At 40.6% G+C, this 19,408-nt stretch overlaps 2 protein-coding genes across 5 annotated transcripts; one reads left to right on the plus strand and one right to left on the minus strand.

The window, feature by feature from the left end:
* Positions 1-11,406: 11,406 nt before the first annotated feature.
* zcchc9 (zinc finger, CCHC domain containing 9) lies at positions 11,407-14,942 on the minus strand. Its single transcript, XM_030065805.1, has 6 exons — positions 14,785-14,942; positions 13,586-14,014; positions 12,841-12,991; positions 12,626-12,718; positions 12,433-12,501; positions 11,407-11,795 (listed from the first exon to the last, which is right to left on the minus strand). Exons 2-6 carry the CDS (start codon positions 14,000-14,002, stop codon positions 11,683-11,685), a joined length of 843 nt encoding a protein of 280 aa, XP_029921665.1. The 5' UTR covers positions 14,003-14,014; positions 14,785-14,942; the 3' UTR covers positions 11,407-11,682.
* Positions 14,943-15,430: 488 nt separating this feature from the next.
* LOC115369236 (low choriolytic enzyme) lies at positions 15,431-18,710 on the plus strand. Of its 4 annotated transcripts, XM_030065801.1 has the most exons (10): positions 15,432-15,554; positions 15,669-15,701; positions 15,815-15,868; positions 16,010-16,056; positions 16,460-16,529; positions 16,627-16,741; positions 16,897-17,069; positions 17,173-17,254; positions 17,366-17,487; positions 18,160-18,710. In XM_030065801.1, exons 1-10 carry the CDS (start codon positions 15,491-15,493, stop codon positions 18,423-18,425), a joined length of 1,026 nt encoding a protein of 341 aa, XP_029921661.1. In that variant the 5' UTR covers positions 15,432-15,490; the 3' UTR covers positions 18,426-18,710. The 4 variants fall into 4 exon arrangements, with proteins under 4 accessions (XP_029921664.1, XP_029921661.1, XP_029921662.1 ...); XM_030065802.1 differs by lacking the exon at positions 16,010-16,056; XM_030065804.1 differs by lacking the exons at positions 16,627-16,741; positions 16,897-17,069 and having other exon boundaries at positions 15,431-15,554.
* The last annotated feature ends 698 nt before the right edge of the window (positions 18,711-19,408 follow it).

Genomic DNA, 19,408 nt, shown 5'->3' on the forward strand with positions numbered 1-19,408 from the left:
AGGTCAACAAACCAGCTCCCTCTGGGGCCTGGGTAATTTATTTAGATTGGCAGAATGGAGATGAGACTGTGGTCCTTGCTTGGCCCAAACTTGTAGAGTGGGTGTGTGGCAGAGAGGGAACAGAGAAAGTTGTATACTTTACAATAGTTAAAGACCATACCAGGGATTTTGAACATTTGGCCTGTTTACTACAATACAATTACATTGCAACAAACTATTTTGCAACATGGACAAGGCATTGCATTGAGGGTTTTTTCATTTCACTTTGTCATGCTTCTGGTTTATGGAGTTACCCTGTTATGTATTATAGAGGACTATAGAGCAAATTAGTTTGGAGCTGTTAGTAATAACACTTCACACTGCTCTGTGTATGACTGAGAGAGTGACTCTGAGTTGGTATCGCAGAGAGCAGTGATAACCAACCCTCTTCGTGTTATGACCCACACTGAGCCTTTAGATCTTACTGGGACCCATCAGATAAATAGAACCATGTTTCCAAATGGCTCCTAGCATCACCAGAAGGCCTGGCCAGACAGCATGGCCTTATTAGCTCCAATAGACTCCTGACCGATCCAAACGCGGCCTTCAGTGTCTGATCTCCCCTCCACCGTCATTAACACAAACTCTTCACTTTCATCTCTCTCTCCTCTGTGCTACTCAGGGATCCTTCCTTCCGCCTGTCTTTAGCAGTGCTCCACTCACAGGCCCTAAACTTCACCTAATAGCCTCAAGTAGACATATGTGCAAGCATGTGTACATGACGTGCACGCGCACACACCCACAGAGTGCATAGTAATGACTTCCAGCTCAATCTTAAGGTAACAAGCTGGTTTCCTGGTAGATACATTCGACTGAGGACAGATCCTCTACTTTAGGTACTCACTAAGGCTAAAGTCTGTCTCTGTCCTATTGTGTACATGGCTTTTCTAACACCTGTATTCATAGCAGTTTCCTTAGATATGACTGATTTGCTACTCAGTTTAGCAGGTATACATAGATACCCCTCCTCCAACGACCACCAAAAACAGTCAGAAGATATGCAGTCTTTGCACCAGTTGTTGTAGCAGAGGTACAGAGAGCAGCTTAAAAAATACACTTTTATTGCTATTTACAATGGCCAGCAAATAGGTAAATAATATTCCCTGTGCTTAAGTAAAAAAAAAAACAGTTCTAATGCACTATCAATAGCAGCAGTTGGCCTGGAGATTTTTGGGACTCAAACACACACACTGGCTACAATTTTGCCTCAGAGAGTAAATTGTGGTGGTTTTAATGGGCTTGTTTGGCCTGAATGTTTAGCCACAAATCTTGGCCTTGGAGTAATTAACACTATTGTGTCAGTGTGTAAGCAGGCTAGAGAAGTCTATTTAAGCCTGCTGCGCAAGTCAAGAGTGATAGCCTGATTCAGTGACACCAATGGAGTCAGTTTGGTTGCAGCGGCTGCCATTTTTATGTGCATCGTTCCCATTGCAAAGAACTGTAGCTGTTGCACCTGGCTAACTTCTGCACGCTACTTGGAGTTGGTGTTAACTATTAACGTTGATTTATTACTTTCAGCAAGCAGCCACAGCACAACATATCTTCTCAGTTCTCAAGAAAGTGTGACACACCTGTTGTTGTCACTGTGGCAACTAAATACAATTGCCATTTTATTCTGAACTTGCCAAATGACCACTGCAAACAGTTCAATGTCCGTTCTATTCCATTCAAGTTCTGTGGTGTACAAACATATGGCATGCAGACAGATTTCTGTTTTAGAGAAATAAATTGTTGCACCTTGCAAAGCCTGTAAACCAAACAAACACCATAATTGCAGGCAGAAATGTTGGAATTGGTAACAGCAGTGACCATATTCTAGATTTGCATTGAAATGACTGCAGGGAGCCGGACAGGAATCCAGGAGTGACCTAATCTTTCTGCAGTCCCAACCTAATGTTATAGACTGGAGCACATACAGTACACCATGAAATCGATACTGTCAAACCCTATAGTTGTCTCTTACTAGATGGATGGATGGATGGACAGGTCATTTTCAGTTTAATTAACTGGAATACATCTGTGTTCTAATGTACATGCCATTCATACCATTAAGAATAATGCAGCAATAAAAGATAGATATTCATGTCACATGTTTCATTTAAAAAACTATATTAAACTACATTTTAAAAAAGTATATGTCTCCACGTCTCCACTCTGTTTATTTTCCTGCTTTTTGACTTTTGCTGATCACATGCGTGGTAAAAGTTGACATAATCTGTGTGGTTTATCTGCTCAAGTAAGTTTCATCTGGCAGCTTTCATCATCTGTGTGTCGTCTCTAAAACTAAAAACAATTTTTTTTGGTGCTGGGGGTCTTGGTGCCTTGTTCCTCCCTCTTCCAAAGTCAATAGGAATGGTAGTGGAGGCTCACTACCCTCTCAATAACGTAAAGAAACAGGAAGGTGTACTCAACAAGGTTTTCATTAAATCGCCATACTGTAGGTCCCAGTGGTGTTCAGAGGGGAGTCTAGGTCAAGACAATTAACCTGTGATGGCGCTGTGAAGTTTTGCTACATCAGCAAAAGGCAGAGAACTCCCTCTTAATTCTTGTTATTCCTCTTCCCTCTGTTCTCACCATCAACCTTGTCTCCCACAAGGGGGGCAGTTAAAACAGAGTCCATAAATGTAAGCAGTGAAGTTCATTAGGGCTGGCCTAGTTTTAGAGGGCTTATGAGAGCACTGGATGAGTCTGCACTCAGGCCAGCTAAAGAAACAAGATTATTAAGTCGCCCTGCAGAGACAGTTTCCTGTGTCTATTTGGTGGTGGGTGAACTGACACAAAACATACTAGATGATCTTTAAGCTGCTGGCTAATGTAAATCAGAAGGATCCTCAGTTGTATATCAGTTAATTAAAAAAAGGGGAAAGCAGCTATTATTCTAAAAGCTGATCTCAATAGCAAATTGATTACCTTTGCAGATGTGTCTACATGAGTGCTTTATGGGGTGGAATAGGGCAGGGGTGGATATTGGGCAATTCTGCGACAGAGAGACAATAGCTGGAGAAAAAGACCCCCTCTCAGCTTCTCTTAAATTGGAACCAGGAGACATGAGTGAATGAACCCTCTGTGCTTTTGTTATGAACCTCATACACACACACACTCACATGCATACACATGCACGTACACATCCACATCCACAATCCTTGCCTGTGGATGAAACGTTTGCGTAAATTGCGTAATCAACTTCAGTGAGATGTGAGCTGGCAGTGTGCAGCTGTCTGGCTCAGGTCCTGATCACCATGGGCCACAATTTCACTTCTCCTCCTCAGCCTCTGTGGAAACTAGGCACAGGGGTCTTTTGAGGGTGCCCTCCAGGAGGCACTCCCCCTTTTGTATTTATTTTGCTTCACTTCTATTTAACCAGGGACAAAGAGGAGAAAAAAAAAACATTCTATTTAACATGAAATCTGTGTGAACATAAGAAAAAGCGATCGAAAAACAAAGAAATAAATGATAAAACTTTAATAGTTTGTTAGATTAAAGACACAAAATAATAGGTCAAGAGACAAGCATAAAACTGATGCACATATTTTATTTTCATCTTGATGAAAACATATCTTCAGTGTGCTTAACTAGAGGCAACTTCGTTTCTGTGTCTGTATAGCATTAATGCCACCAGTGGAAGATACTAGAATAAGTGAAAGAAATTTTCATCAGCCTTAATGATAAAATTAATATTGCAATAAATCAATAAAAGCAAAATTGAAGCAAGATTCATGAAAATATATTTTTCAAAGGATTTTGGTGGTAACCTATAATTAATGCAAACTGAATTCTCCTTTAACCTTATAGAAATAATTAGGTTTATATATGTGCAATGTAACAGCAAATGTGAATGGTCAGTGAATGAAACCAGGCTGTGGAGAGGATCAGAGGAGGTCTTTCAGTCAGTCTTGGCTGTAGACAAAGCATTTGTTATTGTGTGGCTAAAGGTGCGACCATCACACCCCGCCTCCCTCTGGACTCTCACTGGGACAGTAAAAAGAGGAAGTCCACAGTGGCATTTTCTTTGCATGGGATTAGATGAACATTGAAGCAGAAAGGCTGCATGGTCAGATCCTTATCCTTCATCTGGGAGCATCTCAGACTTGTGATGTTTTTGAAAAGATCAGGGCCTCCTTCTTGCCAAGCTAAGGCACCCAATCATAAGTTGTTTTGCGGCAATGACGTTATGTGTTGGCCCTATTGTGCAAGCTGCTCGAAGAGGGGGGACTCTCCGCGTCATACTTACCAGGCTCCAAATCAGCAGGAAAAGAAATCTCTTCTGTCATCCAGGCAAGTGTAATGAGAACACACACCTGGTTCCAACAGAGACATCTGTGTATGTTGTAAGCCCATACACCACGTGTATGCCAAATAAGTCTCTCTCCTCCTGATGGAATAAATGCATTCATTAGGGCAGGGCAGGAGCTTGGACCACCTCTTGGCCTGTGGTTTATTTGTAATTGGTAAAATAAGGAGTGACTTTTAAAATAGAGGGACTGGTTGTGGTTTTAGCAGGCAAAAGTAGCTGATTACCAGACAGTATTAGTTGCCAGACATGTCATCAGTCAGTGGGCTTACCCACACTTTAGCTGTCACGTTATTCCCCTCAGTTAGTAAGTTTCTAAACTGCATGTCCAGTGGCAGTACTACAGCAGAAAACTGTTGTTGCCATTTTAGACGCTAAAAAAAAAAAAAAAAAAAAAAAAAACTGTTGTTGTGCGTTCTTCAAAACATTTTTTTCAGTTTTCATTCAAAATCATGTTGTTTTCTGGTCTGTATCAATTTCATTCATTCTGGAGCAGTACACTTCAAACTTGGTGGATGTGTTATGCTTGCATGGACCAGTAAATACCACTATATAGGTAAAAATCTGAGCTACCACTTTAAGGATTGAGTTGAGGGGTTCCAAAAAGCTTTTGCATCATCATTGATGTAAGACTCCTTTTTTTTTTTTTCTTTCAAAGGGGAACATACGCTTGCGCTTGCACACACACACACACACACACACACACACACACACACACACACAAACTACGCATATAGTTCTTCATGTCTGCTCTGTATTCTGGCACGTGAACAGATGTCTTATCATACCAAATTTCCCACAGTTACGTAGTTGGAGGAACACCAGAAAACAGTCCAGTCAAGTTCTCTGCTGTTTCTGAGGCTTCCACTATGAGAACCACAGCTCTTATCTCCATCAGACGCACTGCCACTCCCAACACATGCCTGTGCCACTGACGCATGTTTAAGAGTCACTTTAGAACCAAGCCAGAGCAGAGCCAACACCAGATTAGCCTTACAAAGCCCCCTCCTAACCACAGGCTGGACTGATGAGGCCCTCTAATGGTGAATTGTTGTCAATCATGCCTGAGTCCATATGTTTCCTTGTTCTGATAACTGCAGCAGAATAGCTGCAACCATGCATGTTGTCACATCATGTCACGTTTTTTAAACTATCTTAACAGGCAAAGAAAAAAGAAATGTGTGTTTGCTGTTTCCGGAGAAATCAATTTTCCATGCCGTGCAAAACACAATTTGAAAACAAGGTATAGTCACTGCTGCTCACTAGCACAGTTTCATCAGAACGATGAAAATAAGGCTTTATGGGGGAAAAGAGAAGGGTTATGTGCACATTACTTGACATTGCATATCAGCCTCCCAACTTGTTAAGGCTAATGGTGTTGCCGGTGGCAATCTGTTGCTCACAGATACTGTAGTTTTGTTACAGGACCATACCAGTGATTTTTGGCCAGTTTACTGCAATTTATGCACATTTTATATTGTAACAAACCACTTTGCAAATCATGTGGGGGTAATAAAGATTTCACAACATACAATCAAAATCCATAATGATCCCATCTGCAAGGGGATAAAAAGCTAGTCCACATTGCTTCTCCTGGATCCAAGGTTCAACAACCCTCTGGAGTCACCCTTCGAGTCCCCTCGCATAGCCTTCCCCAGGGAAGCTTAACAGTAGAATAAGTGGAAACACCCTTTGTTCCCTTTGTTTTATATGTTTGAAAATGATGCCCAATACCACTGCTGATCGAAAGGTACAGCCATCAAAATACAGGCAAAATTAAAGAGATGTGTCAGCTGTGACAACAGTATGGAGCCTTCAGCCTTTCGGAGAAAATGAGCTACCATGCCACTCTATTATGTAGTTTTATAGGAGGAGCTTTCCTGAACCTGCATCCAGTTAACATTGGGGCATATGCTGTGAGGCCAAAGACACACAACACACAATGAGGAGATGGCGGTCCCATACAATGTGATCAGTCACAAAGCTTGGGAACATGTGAAAAATATGTGTTTGTCCCCTATAATGTCTTTCAGAATGGTGGATTTAAAAACAACAACACTATATTTATTAATATAAATATTTGGTTAATACAGTAGTGCTAATTTCAGTGGTCAAATGCTACATTTATTTCTTAAGCCAAAAACTGCTACAATTTTACAATACAGGTAAGAGAGGGCCCCAGGCTAAAATATTGTAGATGATGGAGGACATCATCAGGATTAGTCTGTGACTAATTGCTTTAATTTTATATGTCTTCAAGAGTGTGTTGGTCCAAAACTAAAGGGGTAAAGAAAGCAAGGTGTGTGTGTGCGTGTGTGTCTGTGCATTGATACAGTATCTTGACTACAAGCTACAGGGTAGGATCAATTAAAGTTTTTCAACTGAATTTGAATTATTATATAAAATCAGTGCAACACCCATGCACTTGAAAAGCTGAAACAGTTTATGTCATAGTTACTGTTAAGAAATCTTTACCCCAGACTGAAAATCACTGTAAATCACTAACTAATCCACCAAATCTTGTAACTCTCTTCATAAGCGTTTGATATATCATGCTGACAGGCATGCAGACACACTAACAGGTGAAAGCGTAACCCTAAACATAAAAGGCTCTTTACGCTCAACATGTTCACATCAGCTACATAGTCAGGGTTACCGCATCTCCATGTTGACACGATCCAGACAGGAAACCAAATGTATGTGATTTAAACAGTCACAGTCAGTGTGCCACTGGCCACTGCATTGTTCCAGGAAAGACAACATACCTGTGGTTAGACACACATGTGAAGAGTACTGAGGCGGCCTTGCAAGCACATGCTAATAACAATGGCAAAACATTTAGAGGATGCACTAAGGCCTGAATGGAGCTAAGCCAAGCACATATACACAATGCATACACAGCCCAAACATGTTTCTCTTAAATCACATTTACATTCACACATTTACAGCCCCTGCCCACACACACACACACACACACACACACACACACACACACACACACACGCACACACACGCACACACACACACACACACACACACACACACACACACACACACACACACACACACACACACACACACACACACACACACACTAATTGCAGAGTAAGTGTTGCAGTCATGGATTTCCCTATGTATCTCTGTTTTGTGGTCTGTGCGGCTGTTATTAATTTGTATGTCGTGTAACAAGCTAAGTGTCTTAACTCTGTGGGAAAAAGGCTTGACTTCAGGGCTGTGGTAAACAATGCATTCCACAACAGATATTAGTTGCATATTGTCTTCATGTCTCTGTGAACATAACAGTGTTTGTCTGTCATGCAGTATCAATAAGTATTGAGGCCCACAACTGTGATGAACAGACTGAAGATATGCTTTACTGGCACATCAATAGAGCTATACAGCCTAAAGCAGGCAAGGGGGATGAATGTATACAAAATGACACAGTGCTGTTGTTTTTGTAGGATGGAGGGAGAAGATGCATTGCTGCTATTGCAATTAATCAATACACATTAAAGCAACACCAAGTGATTTCTGAGGATGTTGAGAGCTCAAATTCTGTTTCGCAGCTGTTTGGTTGTACAAAAAGGAAAGTTCACAAAAAAAAAATGGGGATGGAGATGAGGGAGCGGCATCTGCTGGAGAGAAGCGGTATCTGACAGTGGAAAAGCAGTAACAGACCAGTAGCCACTTTTCAATCTTTTTCAAACTCACAAATGTCTTGTTGGATTATTTGGATTATTTGATGTGGTGAAACTGCAGACTTTCAGCTACAAGGTGAGCTACTTTGAAAGATTTTTTTTCTGTTGCCGCAGTCCTAACTGCAGACCCAGAGGTGCTCACATGACATATCTGAAACAGTTATCTGCAGAAATTTGGACTCAGGAACAGAAAGAACTTGAAGAGGAAAGGGGCTGAAGTGGATGGAGACAAGCAGCGGTTTAATACTGAAGAGAATCTGGGCAGGGCTACATCCCGGGTTGGAATTTGAGAACAAAGAGAGAAAAAAAGTGGAAAAACGGCAAAATGGCATATATAATTTGCATTCAAATTAAATTACATAAACTATAAACAAAACAACTAAGTTTATTTTTTTTAAAAATCCATGTTCTAATCTTGATTAAATAACACATTCACATATTCTCAAGCTTTATTTCCACCAGGCTACAAAAGGATGAATTCACCATTTTTGTTAGCTTGGTTCAGTTCTCTAATGGCCTGGTCTATCCATTAAAGGGATAGTTAACCCATTTTGGGTTGAGTGTCCCCATTTTGAAGCATCCAGCCTATATCCAGCTCTCAGTGATGATGAGAGTAAGATAGTAACACTTCTGTCCCACATAACAGCTAGAGGGGATGTGAAATAATGTCAATTTTTTTCAAAATGGATAAGCTATCCCTTTAACCCAGACATTTACAAATAAATTCCACTGTTCCCAATAATATAAGTCTCACAGTTTGTCAGTTCATAGGAGAGAGAGACTAGGAAAACTGGGATAGAGGTGGGGTGGGGGTTTGGGGAGTTGGGGGGGTAAAGGAGGATAAAGTCCTCTCAACCAAAGAGGATCAGCCAGGTGACATCAAAAACTGGAGAGAAGAGTTAAAAAAAAAAAAAAAAAACAGTCTGCACACAAAATTAAAAATTACATTTGAATACATTGCACTCATCTTTGTTCATATGCTGGATGATATAGTGGAACAGAGACAAACCTTTGATTCTCAGTATTTGTCATACTGCCCCCTGCAGGTGTGTCTGAGCTATAGCCTTGATTGCACTTGGCAGAGAACAACAGAACTGGTGTAGCAGTACTCAAACATGTACCTGGATGAACACATTGTTCAGCCCTTCAAAGATCTCAAAAAATGTACAGTAGCTCCATGTTTTTCTGTTGTGTAACTTTGGCACATGTATGGATTGGTACATATTATGTCTTTTCCCTGGATCCTTATGTAATTAGTGCAATATGTGTGGCAACATTGTAGCTGTGAATTTCTCAGCCGCAAAATCATGCAGCCAGACACCCACACATGCATGACCACTGAGGACTATCACAGAGATTTGAAATTCTGGTTTATTTTACTTTTATTTGGTTTATTTTATTAATCATGATGTAACAGGCCTTCTTTGTTGTTTCATCCACTGGCAGGTTGTCTATGTCACACAATAGTTTATCTACCTTGTCATGCTGGATATTCTTTACAAACTCATCCACCTTTTCTTTATCCCATTTACCAATTTGCACCTGCTTTTCAGTGTTTGTGACTAAAGGGGCCCATGTATCCATTTTTAAGATGTTTATCTGATGACAATCTCTTCCATGGTTTACATCCAGGAATGCCTCAACAATGCAGTGCTTATCAGAGAGCAAAGAGTCAAACTCATGTACATGGAAACTTCTTACCTTACTTAGAACAAACGGTGACCCTATCATGTAATCAATTACACTGTTGTCAATTGTAGTTGCTTTTCCAACATTTAAGTCATCACCAAATCTACCATTTAATATGCAAAGCTTGAGATTTTCCAGCAATACACTACCATAATTACCGAAATCTCCATGCACATCAGTTGACCTTCTGCATTTCCAAATAACCCACAGTGCTTAATTTTTTCCCCATTGTTTTCAACTAGGTCCACATTATCACCACGTAATCCAACATCACCTCTTTCTTGGGTGTGGGCATTTATATCGCCACAGATTAAGATATAATGGTTTTCAATAACAATATCAAGAATAATCCGAGATGTCACTTTCCTTGATAGTAGTGCTTACAGCTGCAGCAAGTTTACACACTTTCTCCACAAGTCGGTCCTCAGTCTCTTCGCCGGCCTGTTCCTCCTCAATCCCGCTGATGTACACATTTTCTTTCCGACTATCCCTAACCCTAACCTAACCCTACTTGGAATGGGAGGGGCATGACGATGAGGGGGGTTTAGGGGAGAAAATATGGGGATTTGACGTGGCTTAAGTTGGACTCCAATGCTAACAAGGTCCTTCATCCTGTCAGTGAAATCCAGAAGTGGGGAGTCAGGACTGGAAGGAGCAAGTGGGGGGCTAGGTGGGGACTGGGGTGGTGAAGACTGGGAGTCTCCAGTTGGGGCTGGGGCAAACTCCTCTAGTTGGGGTGAAGGTGCTGATTTTGGAGCTGACACCTCTTTCTGGGTCAGCTGTCCTCCATGGTCCGTTCTTATCTCAGGCACAAGCAGTTCCTCTCCACAGCACCGACTTATCGGTTGTTTTGGGTTGTCTTGCCGCTTGTCCTTGGCAGGGGCTGCTGGTGTCTGATGCACAAAGTAGAAAATGTTGGAACCCAACAGTCGCACTCCTGACTTATTCAGGTAAAATCCATCTGGCTTAAAGAGGTGCCTGTGTTCCCAAAAAATATGGAAATTGTCAATGTAGTTCACAGGTAGAGCAGCACATGTAGCTTTAAGCCATCTGCTGAGCATCATTAGATTAGATCAGTATGTCTAAATATGCTGCCATTCATCCTACAGTGCTAGTGAGGTGATCAGTAGTCTTCTATGAATGCATAAAGTAGCGGTAGCCAGTGGTGTAGTCTACGTGATACGCAGGTATACTGTGTATACCCACTAGAAAAGATCTCGCATTTCCGTATAACCACTTAAAAATGCGCAAAGATAGGTATCAGTATGTTTTTTTGACATTATGTTCACTTTCCCGTTCATAAAGTCGCCTTCTCTGTGTTACGAAGCGAGCTCTTTTTGACCATATTTCGGGGGACACTACAGCTGGAGCTAACGTTAACGTTTCAGCAAGGGAGCCTCTGTGTGTGTGTGTGTGTGTGTGTGTGTGTGTGTGTGTGTGTGTGTGTGTGTGTGTGTGTGTGTGTGTGTGTGTTTGTACCTAGACACACGAGAGAAGATAACTTTGCCCACTTAATGCCAATATCAATAGATTAACCTGTTGGCTTATGCGGTGGTAGCAAATTTCGACAAAGCAGCAAAAATAGAAAGAACATCGGAACTACCCCGAAGGAGAGAGTTCAGGAACCTTTACAGGGGCGTTTTCTAGAAAACGCATTGAATGAGAAGGTGTGTCCAAACTTTTGGCCTGTACTGTATATAGACAAGAATCCTTTATTAATAGGACATCTAATAAACACAAAATAATGACATTAAACTCAAGGTATGTGAATGATATATTTGTCAACCAATGAAGAGTCCAGGATTTGAAGTTAGATCGCACACCCGTTCTGAAATGTGTGGATCAGGTGGCCAGAAGAAATGTCCCATCTCAAACTAATACAATTATGTCTCAAAACGAAAGGCACTGTGTGCAGCACCCCAGCATTCAGTCCTGTTGAATAAAGCTGTGGAAGCATTTGGCAGATCAGAAAACCACCACTTTGCTTTGCTTGGCCTTGACTTTCTTCACAGGAACATGAACATCTTCATGGTCAGCACTCATGTTGTTGGAGAGCCAGGCCACTGTCACCGAGTTAGCTGGAGGGATAAAACACACGGGGGTCTAGTCAACCATAAATAAATAGAACGACTCATGTCTTGAGAAACTGTATCTGGACAAACACAGAAACAAAGCAGACACAGTACAAAACAGACAGGCAGGGAATGATTTAAAGGACCATACCAGTCAGCCAGTAAATGGGCCATGTTTGGCCCATTTACTACAATTTACTCACATTTTGCAAACCATATGGGAGTACTTAAGATTTCACAACATATTAAAATCCCTCCATTTTCATATTTGACATCTGATTTCAAACACTCACCTTATAATGTTCTGTTTCTGTTGCTAACAAAGTTGTCAACATCAAAGCACAACAGTGCTGCTGTTTTCTAGGAAAACTAATGTGGATGACTTTACTACAGTGAAAGAATACTAGTGTGAAGAAAGTTTGAGGTCTCTGAAATTTCTTTTTGATATCATAGTGGAATGAATGGAAACCAATGGCTGGATAAAAGGGAGGGAAAATGATATTGGACTTCTGAAATATGACTGCTTGCTTTGGGAAAAGATTAGCAGAAACATCAAGTATATAAATTTTATAGATATTAGCCTAGATTAAACATGCAAGATCACAGGTACGATGGATAGACAAGACATGAAGAAAAGACTCACTTGAAGCCTGGTGCTCTGGACAGTCCTTCTGGAAATGTTCAACTGAACCACACACCCGACAACATCCACCTGCAGACCAATAAATCATAAGAATGAAATAAACTAATAATTAAACTAATTCTTAATTTCATTATGTGTAAAAATTGTGCTTCATTTTCCAGTACAAACAAAGGTAACTTTTTGAACGGATTACCTTGTGCATACATTCCTTTGGGATTATCTGGGCAGGACCGTGACAGGTGCCCAGTCTGACCACAAATGAAGCACTTTGCAAACGGAAAATCACCTGAAACAGAGATGACAAATAAATTACCAATGGGTATTACACACTGCATGATACATGACAATGTGTCACTAAAATTGATCTCTTACAAATGTCAACTTGGAAATGTGGCACAGTCTTCTTACCGAGAGCAGGATCCACTTTAGCTTTGCATTTCTGTATTTCATGTTCTGTTGAGCCGCAGCGGTAGCAGATGCCCCGGCCCATCTCCTCATCCCTCTCTGCCTCAGGACAGTCTGCCAAGCCGTGACCTGGCTTTCTACAGTTAAAACAGAGCTGGACAGGGGGGAGAATGAGATTGAAAAGAAGTCAACGTTGACAACTGGCTTCCTGTGTTAAAACTTTACTATTTACTGCTGCCTTTTACTGAATTATGCACTGTAATTAGGTAAAGGTGTTCATTCAGTTTTATGTTTGGCATTGAGCTCATAGTTACTGGTGCTGTTGTACTAGCCTGCATTTTATTAAGAGCTGTTTCTAATATTCTGTCCTCCCTCATGTATATAAACAGGGAGGACAAAAAAATTGGAAACACTTCTTAATATAATGTAGTCCAGTAGAAGACCTCTGCAAACTACAACCTCAATAATAAACAAAGAATTAAATTTACACATTCTCCACAATGTGAACCAAAACTGAGCATTATAAACTTTATTAAAAGGTAGAATTTATGGCAGAGCTGTTATATTGAACTGTGTTAAACTGTCCAAGTGGAGCTAGTAAAGTGGACACTGAGTGTGTGCCAGTAAATAAAATAAAAAAATCTAAAAAATATGAAATAATGAGAACAATGAGTGGAAGAACAGGGGGACATGGGAAAGAATAGTTATCTCTGCTTACACATGGACAATTTGATCTGAAATGACTCACCATTTTGTTCTTCTTGTTGTTTTGCCTCTTTAACCTCCTGTCCTCCCTGCGCTTGTCTTTCTTTAGGGCCGTCTCTACCGCTTCCCTGAGCTCCTGATCTCCTTCCTTTCCTCCTCCACTACTCTTGGGCAAAGGCTGCCCTGTCTGCTGAAGATACTCCAGGAATCCATTTACATCTACATTGTCATAGTCCTTTTTCTTCCGGTTGGCTTTTTTCACAGCTGAGCCAGCAGGCTGAGTCCTTCTCAAAGGGTCCCCCCCTCCAGCCCCCTTCCTCTGGCCTTGTGGTCCTTCTTTAGAGCCTCCAGAGGAGTTTGGGTGACTTCCTCCTGCTCCTCTTCCTCTGAGTTGGCTCCATGAAGCGGCGTCTGCTGGTTTGTGTTTATGGATGTTATTGGCTCTGGCCCACCGAGTCATGGCTGGTCATTTCTGGTTGAGGTTACAGAAAGCCGGTGTTAGATCAAATCACTGATCATGAGGACACCAGCCACTGGATGAGTAAGCTTCTCTTTTTTTCTACAAGCCCAAACTAAAAATCCTGACAGTTTTTTTTTTTTTTTTTTTTGAACAATTAATTTGACAAACCTATGAATGTGATGCTGCGAACATAATGCAACCCTAAGGAAAATCATGCAGTCCACATCATGTAGTCCACTCATTTTAATCTAAACAGCAATATTCTTCAATACATTTAACAACTGGATCAAAAGTATCATACACATCAAACACATATGACAAACGATTCACATGGCTATGTTAGCCCTAAATACAATAAAAAATAACATGTCTGGTTATTGAAATACACCGTAAAGATCACAAACGTCACCTCAACTCGTGTATTTACATTTATGTATGCCACAATAGACGAAAATAATTGTTATTAATTGACCAAAAGTGTCTCTCTTCTTTCTGAATTTGCTGAAACTTATCAGGCCGTGGCGTTTCCACATAAAATCCAAGTCTGCTGACATTTTGAAAGTCTTTTAACATGAGAATAGCTGCTATTTAACTAGTGCTGAGGTCTAGCAGGCTAACATCAGCGGCGTACGGCATGAAAAATAACATTTCTGTGATGAAAGAGCTGGAGAGGTAACCAGCTCTTTCCCAACAAATACTCCTAATGAAAACCTACAACTTGACGATATACAGAGGCGAAATAACATTCATTAGACAGATCTTGTAAGTTCATCGCTACTCACGCTAGAAAGGGTGATACATGTGTGTACGAGTATTTTGACCGGAAGTGTTTGTTTTCTTCTTCTACGCGTTGACACACCCGTCACTGAGAAGGTTACTGCCCCCCAGTGTTCATAGTGGAAAGTGTAGCCCACGTCTGAACACAAACAGTTTGGTGGCTAAATCTGTTTTATGCATTGATCAGTTGGCTCTTTTGAATGATAAAGGCCATAAAATACATTGTAGTACACATTGGACAGTATTTAGTAGTTAACACAGCCTATCTTACAGCCTATTGGTATTTTTCACATGATGTATTCCATGGAAATGTGAGCTTTCCAGAGGTTTTGTTCAGGACCAGGGCTTATTAGGTTACTGTAATGCTAGTTTCGTGTAAGGCTAGTCATGGCCTAGCTGAAGGTCCACAAGAACATACTGAACAAGCATTAATTTCAAATGAAAAGACACAAAACAAAAAGCCATACAATTAAATATATCACTACCAAAATAATCTACAGTTGAAACAAAAAACAAGGGTTTCTGAATACTGCCTAATATACACTGTGGGATAATATTCCCTTTGGCTGAAACTTGCATGTCCCCGTTCATGAGTTAAAATAACCCTCACCTCACTGCAGGTGTAAATGATCTAGGTTTACTCATGTGATTTTTGTTAGTGTGATTAATGAAGGGGTGGAGCCGACGGACAGATTTCCACTTTCTAATCTGATGTCTGTGGCCATGTTTCAGTTGCTGTTTTGTGCTCTAACTTTTGTGGCATATCTCAAAGATGGTAAGAAAATAACAGGAAACAATTGGATTTTACCACTGATAGAAGCTGGAACCTAACAACCCCCCCCCCCCCCCCCCCCCCCTCCCCCCATCCCCTCCATTTCTTTTGTTGCAGTTAACTGCAGTCCTATCCAGGGAGGTGATACAGGTAATTCATTGCAGTTTGCAGGATTATACACTATGCTGAAATTTCTAAACTTCCAAATATGTCCATGTTGTTCTCTAACCTACAAACTTGTCTTGATATCTCACTATATGAAGATTGGCTCACTAGGACTTTACATTACATGGAGAAAAACCCAGAGACTGGGCAAGGTAAACCTACAGTGGCCTTTCAGCACAGATTTCCAGCCTTTCTGATGCACGTAGTACTTACTTACTTTAGTAATTAGAAACAAGGGGAGACACAAGACAAAGTTGTTTTAACGTTTACAATGTTTTCATCACACTCTACAGAGCTGACAAACAGTAGTGATGTCTTGGAGGGTGACATTTTAATTCCAGTGAGTGAAAATGCTTTTATTCATTATGCATCAGAATCCGCAACACAAATTTATTTATTATATCCTTTATTTAACCAGGAAGTCCCTTGAGATTAATATCTCTTTCAAGGGAAACCTGGGCAAGATAGCACACCATTACAGGGCTACAAAAATTACAAAGCACAGCATGACAAAGCAGATAAGTGACAACTGAAAAATAGAGCATGTAAAAAAACAGAGACATAATACAAAATCCATCTTAGGAACTGCAATTGCACAACTTTAGTAAGTCCTGAAGGTTATTCCAAGACCAGGATGCAAAATAGGAGAAATAATATGGGACAAGAACTAACCTCATTACCTGCTCAAGCGTTTGTGTGCATCTATATAGCATTATTATTATTATTTTTTTTTCCTTCCTTAGTCTTACCGGAATGTTGTGGGTGCCACATGGCCAGGAGTGGACATACCATATCTCATCAGTCCAGAAATAGGTCAGCAGTGTCCTGACATTACTGTGTGCACGCCATTCAAATCTGACAGCACTGGTCCATTTGACAGCCCATAGTTCATAGTTATTACATTTTCCAGAGAGCAGGAGAGATGATATCCTGTCGGCCATGGTGATGCTGTCAGAGCATACCTGTCTCTCCTTCCACAGTCGCACCAATGAACCAGATTACCTGCACTTCATCAACAGCCAGGGGTGAGGAGCTGAAAAAAAAACTGAATTTCGAGTGTTGTATTAATAATTATCTGCCTTCAGCCATCTTTCAGACCAGGTTAGATGAGATGACGTACAGTTTAGTTCAGCTCCTTTTGCAGCATGAGTGCGCAACAACTCGTTCATGTATTTCCTAGCTGTGCGTCATACGTGGGCTTCATTGGCGGAGTGCAACCTGTGTTTGTTGCGCCAGCCTGCAGAGTGGGCAACATCTGTCATGAAATTCTTCACGCTCTGGGCTTCCATCATGAACACACACGGGCAGACCGTGGACAATACATCTCAATACTTTACCAAAACATTATGAAAGGTATTGTGGCGTGCATCATTCAAGATGATTTGTCAGCTAATGTTGGATACCGTCCATTTGGCGCTGTCTGATTTCTGATTCACTGAAGAGGCATTTCTTGCAGGAAAGAAGAGGAACTTCCAAGTGCAGAATGGCAACACCTTCAATCTGTCTTATGACCTCACTTCGATCCTGCACTATGGAAGGTAAAGCATGACTTAGGCTAAGACATGATTGCATGTAAAGAGGCCATGACTGGAAGACCTGCTTTTTGCTCTGGACAGTGTGAATAATGTTTCCCTTCTTGTGTTTGCTAGGCACTTTTTCTCAGTGAATAACCTGCCCACCATCATGTCCAAGAAAAATGAGAAGGCAATGGGACAGAGGACTTACATGTCAAAGCTGGACATTCAGAGGGTTCGCATACTCTACAACTGTGGTGTGTTTGTCTACCTAACCTGTTTCTTCTTTATAGTTCTACACCTGACAGTACAGTAACAGTATCTCTGTGTACACACAGAAAAACAATATTTCTGAAACAGTTCTTTAAAAGTGTGTGGGTCCATGAAGACCCATCGACTACCAAAGTACTACTTAGTTTATTGGATCGTACTTTTGGTACATTTTTGAAAAAGGTTCTTTAAAGAAGTTTCTTTAAAGTTATTTGAAGAATAATTTCATCATTATATCAAAGACATTTTTTATAAGAGTCTTTGAGGCCCCTTCTGGGATTGGTTGAAGAACCGTATAAGAAAAATGTTGTTAAAACATGTTCTGAAAGGTTTGTTGTGGAATCAGAAGTGGTTCTCTGTAGCACCAGTATGAACTATTTTTGGTTCCACTTGACACCTTTTTATTTTTTCCTTTGAGAGATAAAAATGAATTGTTTCCATGTACTTTTTTCATTTCTCAAAGAACTGTTTTATGGCTCTTTGAGGAACCTTTGAAGCATTTAGAAAAATGGTTCTTCAAAAGCACTCTGGTCTGGACAGTTTTTATGCATCCAGAAAAAAAGGCTCTCTCATGGCATCACTATCAAGAACAATTTTTGGTTCCAGCTGGCACTTTTATTTTTCTCATGTTTAATTCTTACCTTTTGACTCATTGCCAGATGCTAAAGAAAATCAGACAGCAGGTGACTGGAGCCAACAAAATGGACCTAGACATGCCAACGCTGGAAGGCAGAATGATAATACTACACATCATTTACCCGAAACAAGACAGGACTCAAGACAAAACAGCACTGAGAGTGCTTCCAGACATGTTAGCGGGTCGTCTGCCACCAACACCACCAGTGGATTCAACCAGGATGACATCTCCACCAGTCCTCTGCTCAACTCAAACACTACCTCTGAATCTCATCCTTCCAGGATGTAGCAAAGGAACACTACCACTAGAGGGCACAATAACATATGCACAGTGAAAGCAGCTGCCCAGAGTTGAACAAGAGTCCTATTGGCATTACTGCAGAACTCTTTAAACAAATACCTCAGGCAAGTACAAATGTTTTCAGATTTAAGTATACCTTGTATAGAGACACTCGACAACGTTAATGCATTTTGCATCATACTGCGACAGGTTTGAGGCTTCCCTTGTACCCGTCATCACTGCAGAATCCATGCTGTTTGACCTGTAATAATAAAGCTTATTCTGTTGGTTGAATGTTTATTTTTTCTTTGCCTTTATTGTTTGGACTTCAAGGTAATGTTTCAGTTTTCATCGTACAATACAAAAGGTTCAAATTTAGGTCTACTCAAACATTATTTTCCAAATGCTGACATCTCTCAAATTATCCACTTTTAATGGGTCATGTTGAAAGCTTCAAACTGCTGAGAAAAACATCTCTCTTTCAAGTGTAATAATACACAGTAGGTTACTGTAAACACTAAAGTTAAGTGCAATCGAGAATTTTTTCCCATCTACATAATGGTGTTCTGGTGAAAGCTCTTAATTAATAGATTATTGTGGTTTTTAATAGGATGTGTGTGTCATGGCCACAAACAAAATCTGGAAATCTGCAGGCTCCAGAGAAATGCCAACTCAATACAAGACAATAGGACCACTATTCAGTTTCTGGAAGAAAAAAAAAAAAAAAAAATTCAATAGAAAGTTAAGGTCTCAGTAGCCTCTTCCTTCTTCTAATGGGTGCAATTTTGAAAATAATTGTGCAATTAAGAGGATAAAAGGATTATAAACTGGGGTTGTGTTGTGTTTTCCTACTGTAGTTGTTGACAGGTCATCTGTGCAGTGATTCACTCTGGTCGCCCATGCATTGCCAATTAGAGGGTGTATCCATTAAATGTGAAGTGCTTTCATTCTGTCTTGAATTGACTGTGACCAATATTTATTTCCTCACCTTT

The sequence above is a fragment of the Myripristis murdjan genome, chromosome 12 (assembly GCF_902150065.1).
Source record: "Myripristis murdjan chromosome 12, fMyrMur1.1, whole genome shotgun sequence".
NCBI classification, from domain to species: Eukaryota; Metazoa; Chordata; class Actinopteri; order Holocentriformes; family Holocentridae; genus Myripristis; species Myripristis murdjan.

Bases quoted from the DNA above. Each gene is read 5' to 3' on its own strand.
- LOC115369236 (XM_030065801.1), top strand. From the start codon at position 15,491: ATGTCTGTGGCCATGTTTCAGTTGCTGTTTTGTGCTCTAACTTTTGTG. The intron at 16,742-16,896 runs GTGAGGAGCTGA...TGTATTTCCTAG, and splicing joins CACTTCATCAACAGCCAGGG to CTGTGCGTCATACGTGGGCT. The intron at 17,255-17,365 runs GTAAAGCATGAC...TGTGTTTGCTAG, and splicing joins TCGATCCTGCACTATGGAAG to GCACTTTTTCTCAGTGAATA.
- zcchc9 (XM_030065805.1), bottom strand. From the start codon at position 14,002: ATGACTCGGTGGGCCAGAGCCAATAACATCCATAAACACAAACCAGCA. The intron at 12,992-13,585 runs GTGAGTCATTTC...CCCCCTGTCCAG, and splicing joins ACAACAAGAAGAACAAAATG to CTCTGTTTTAACTGTAGAAA. The intron at 12,502-12,625 runs GTAATCCGTTCA...ATTGGTCTGCAG, and splicing joins CAAAGGAATGTATGCACAAG to GTGGATGTTGTCGGGTGTGT.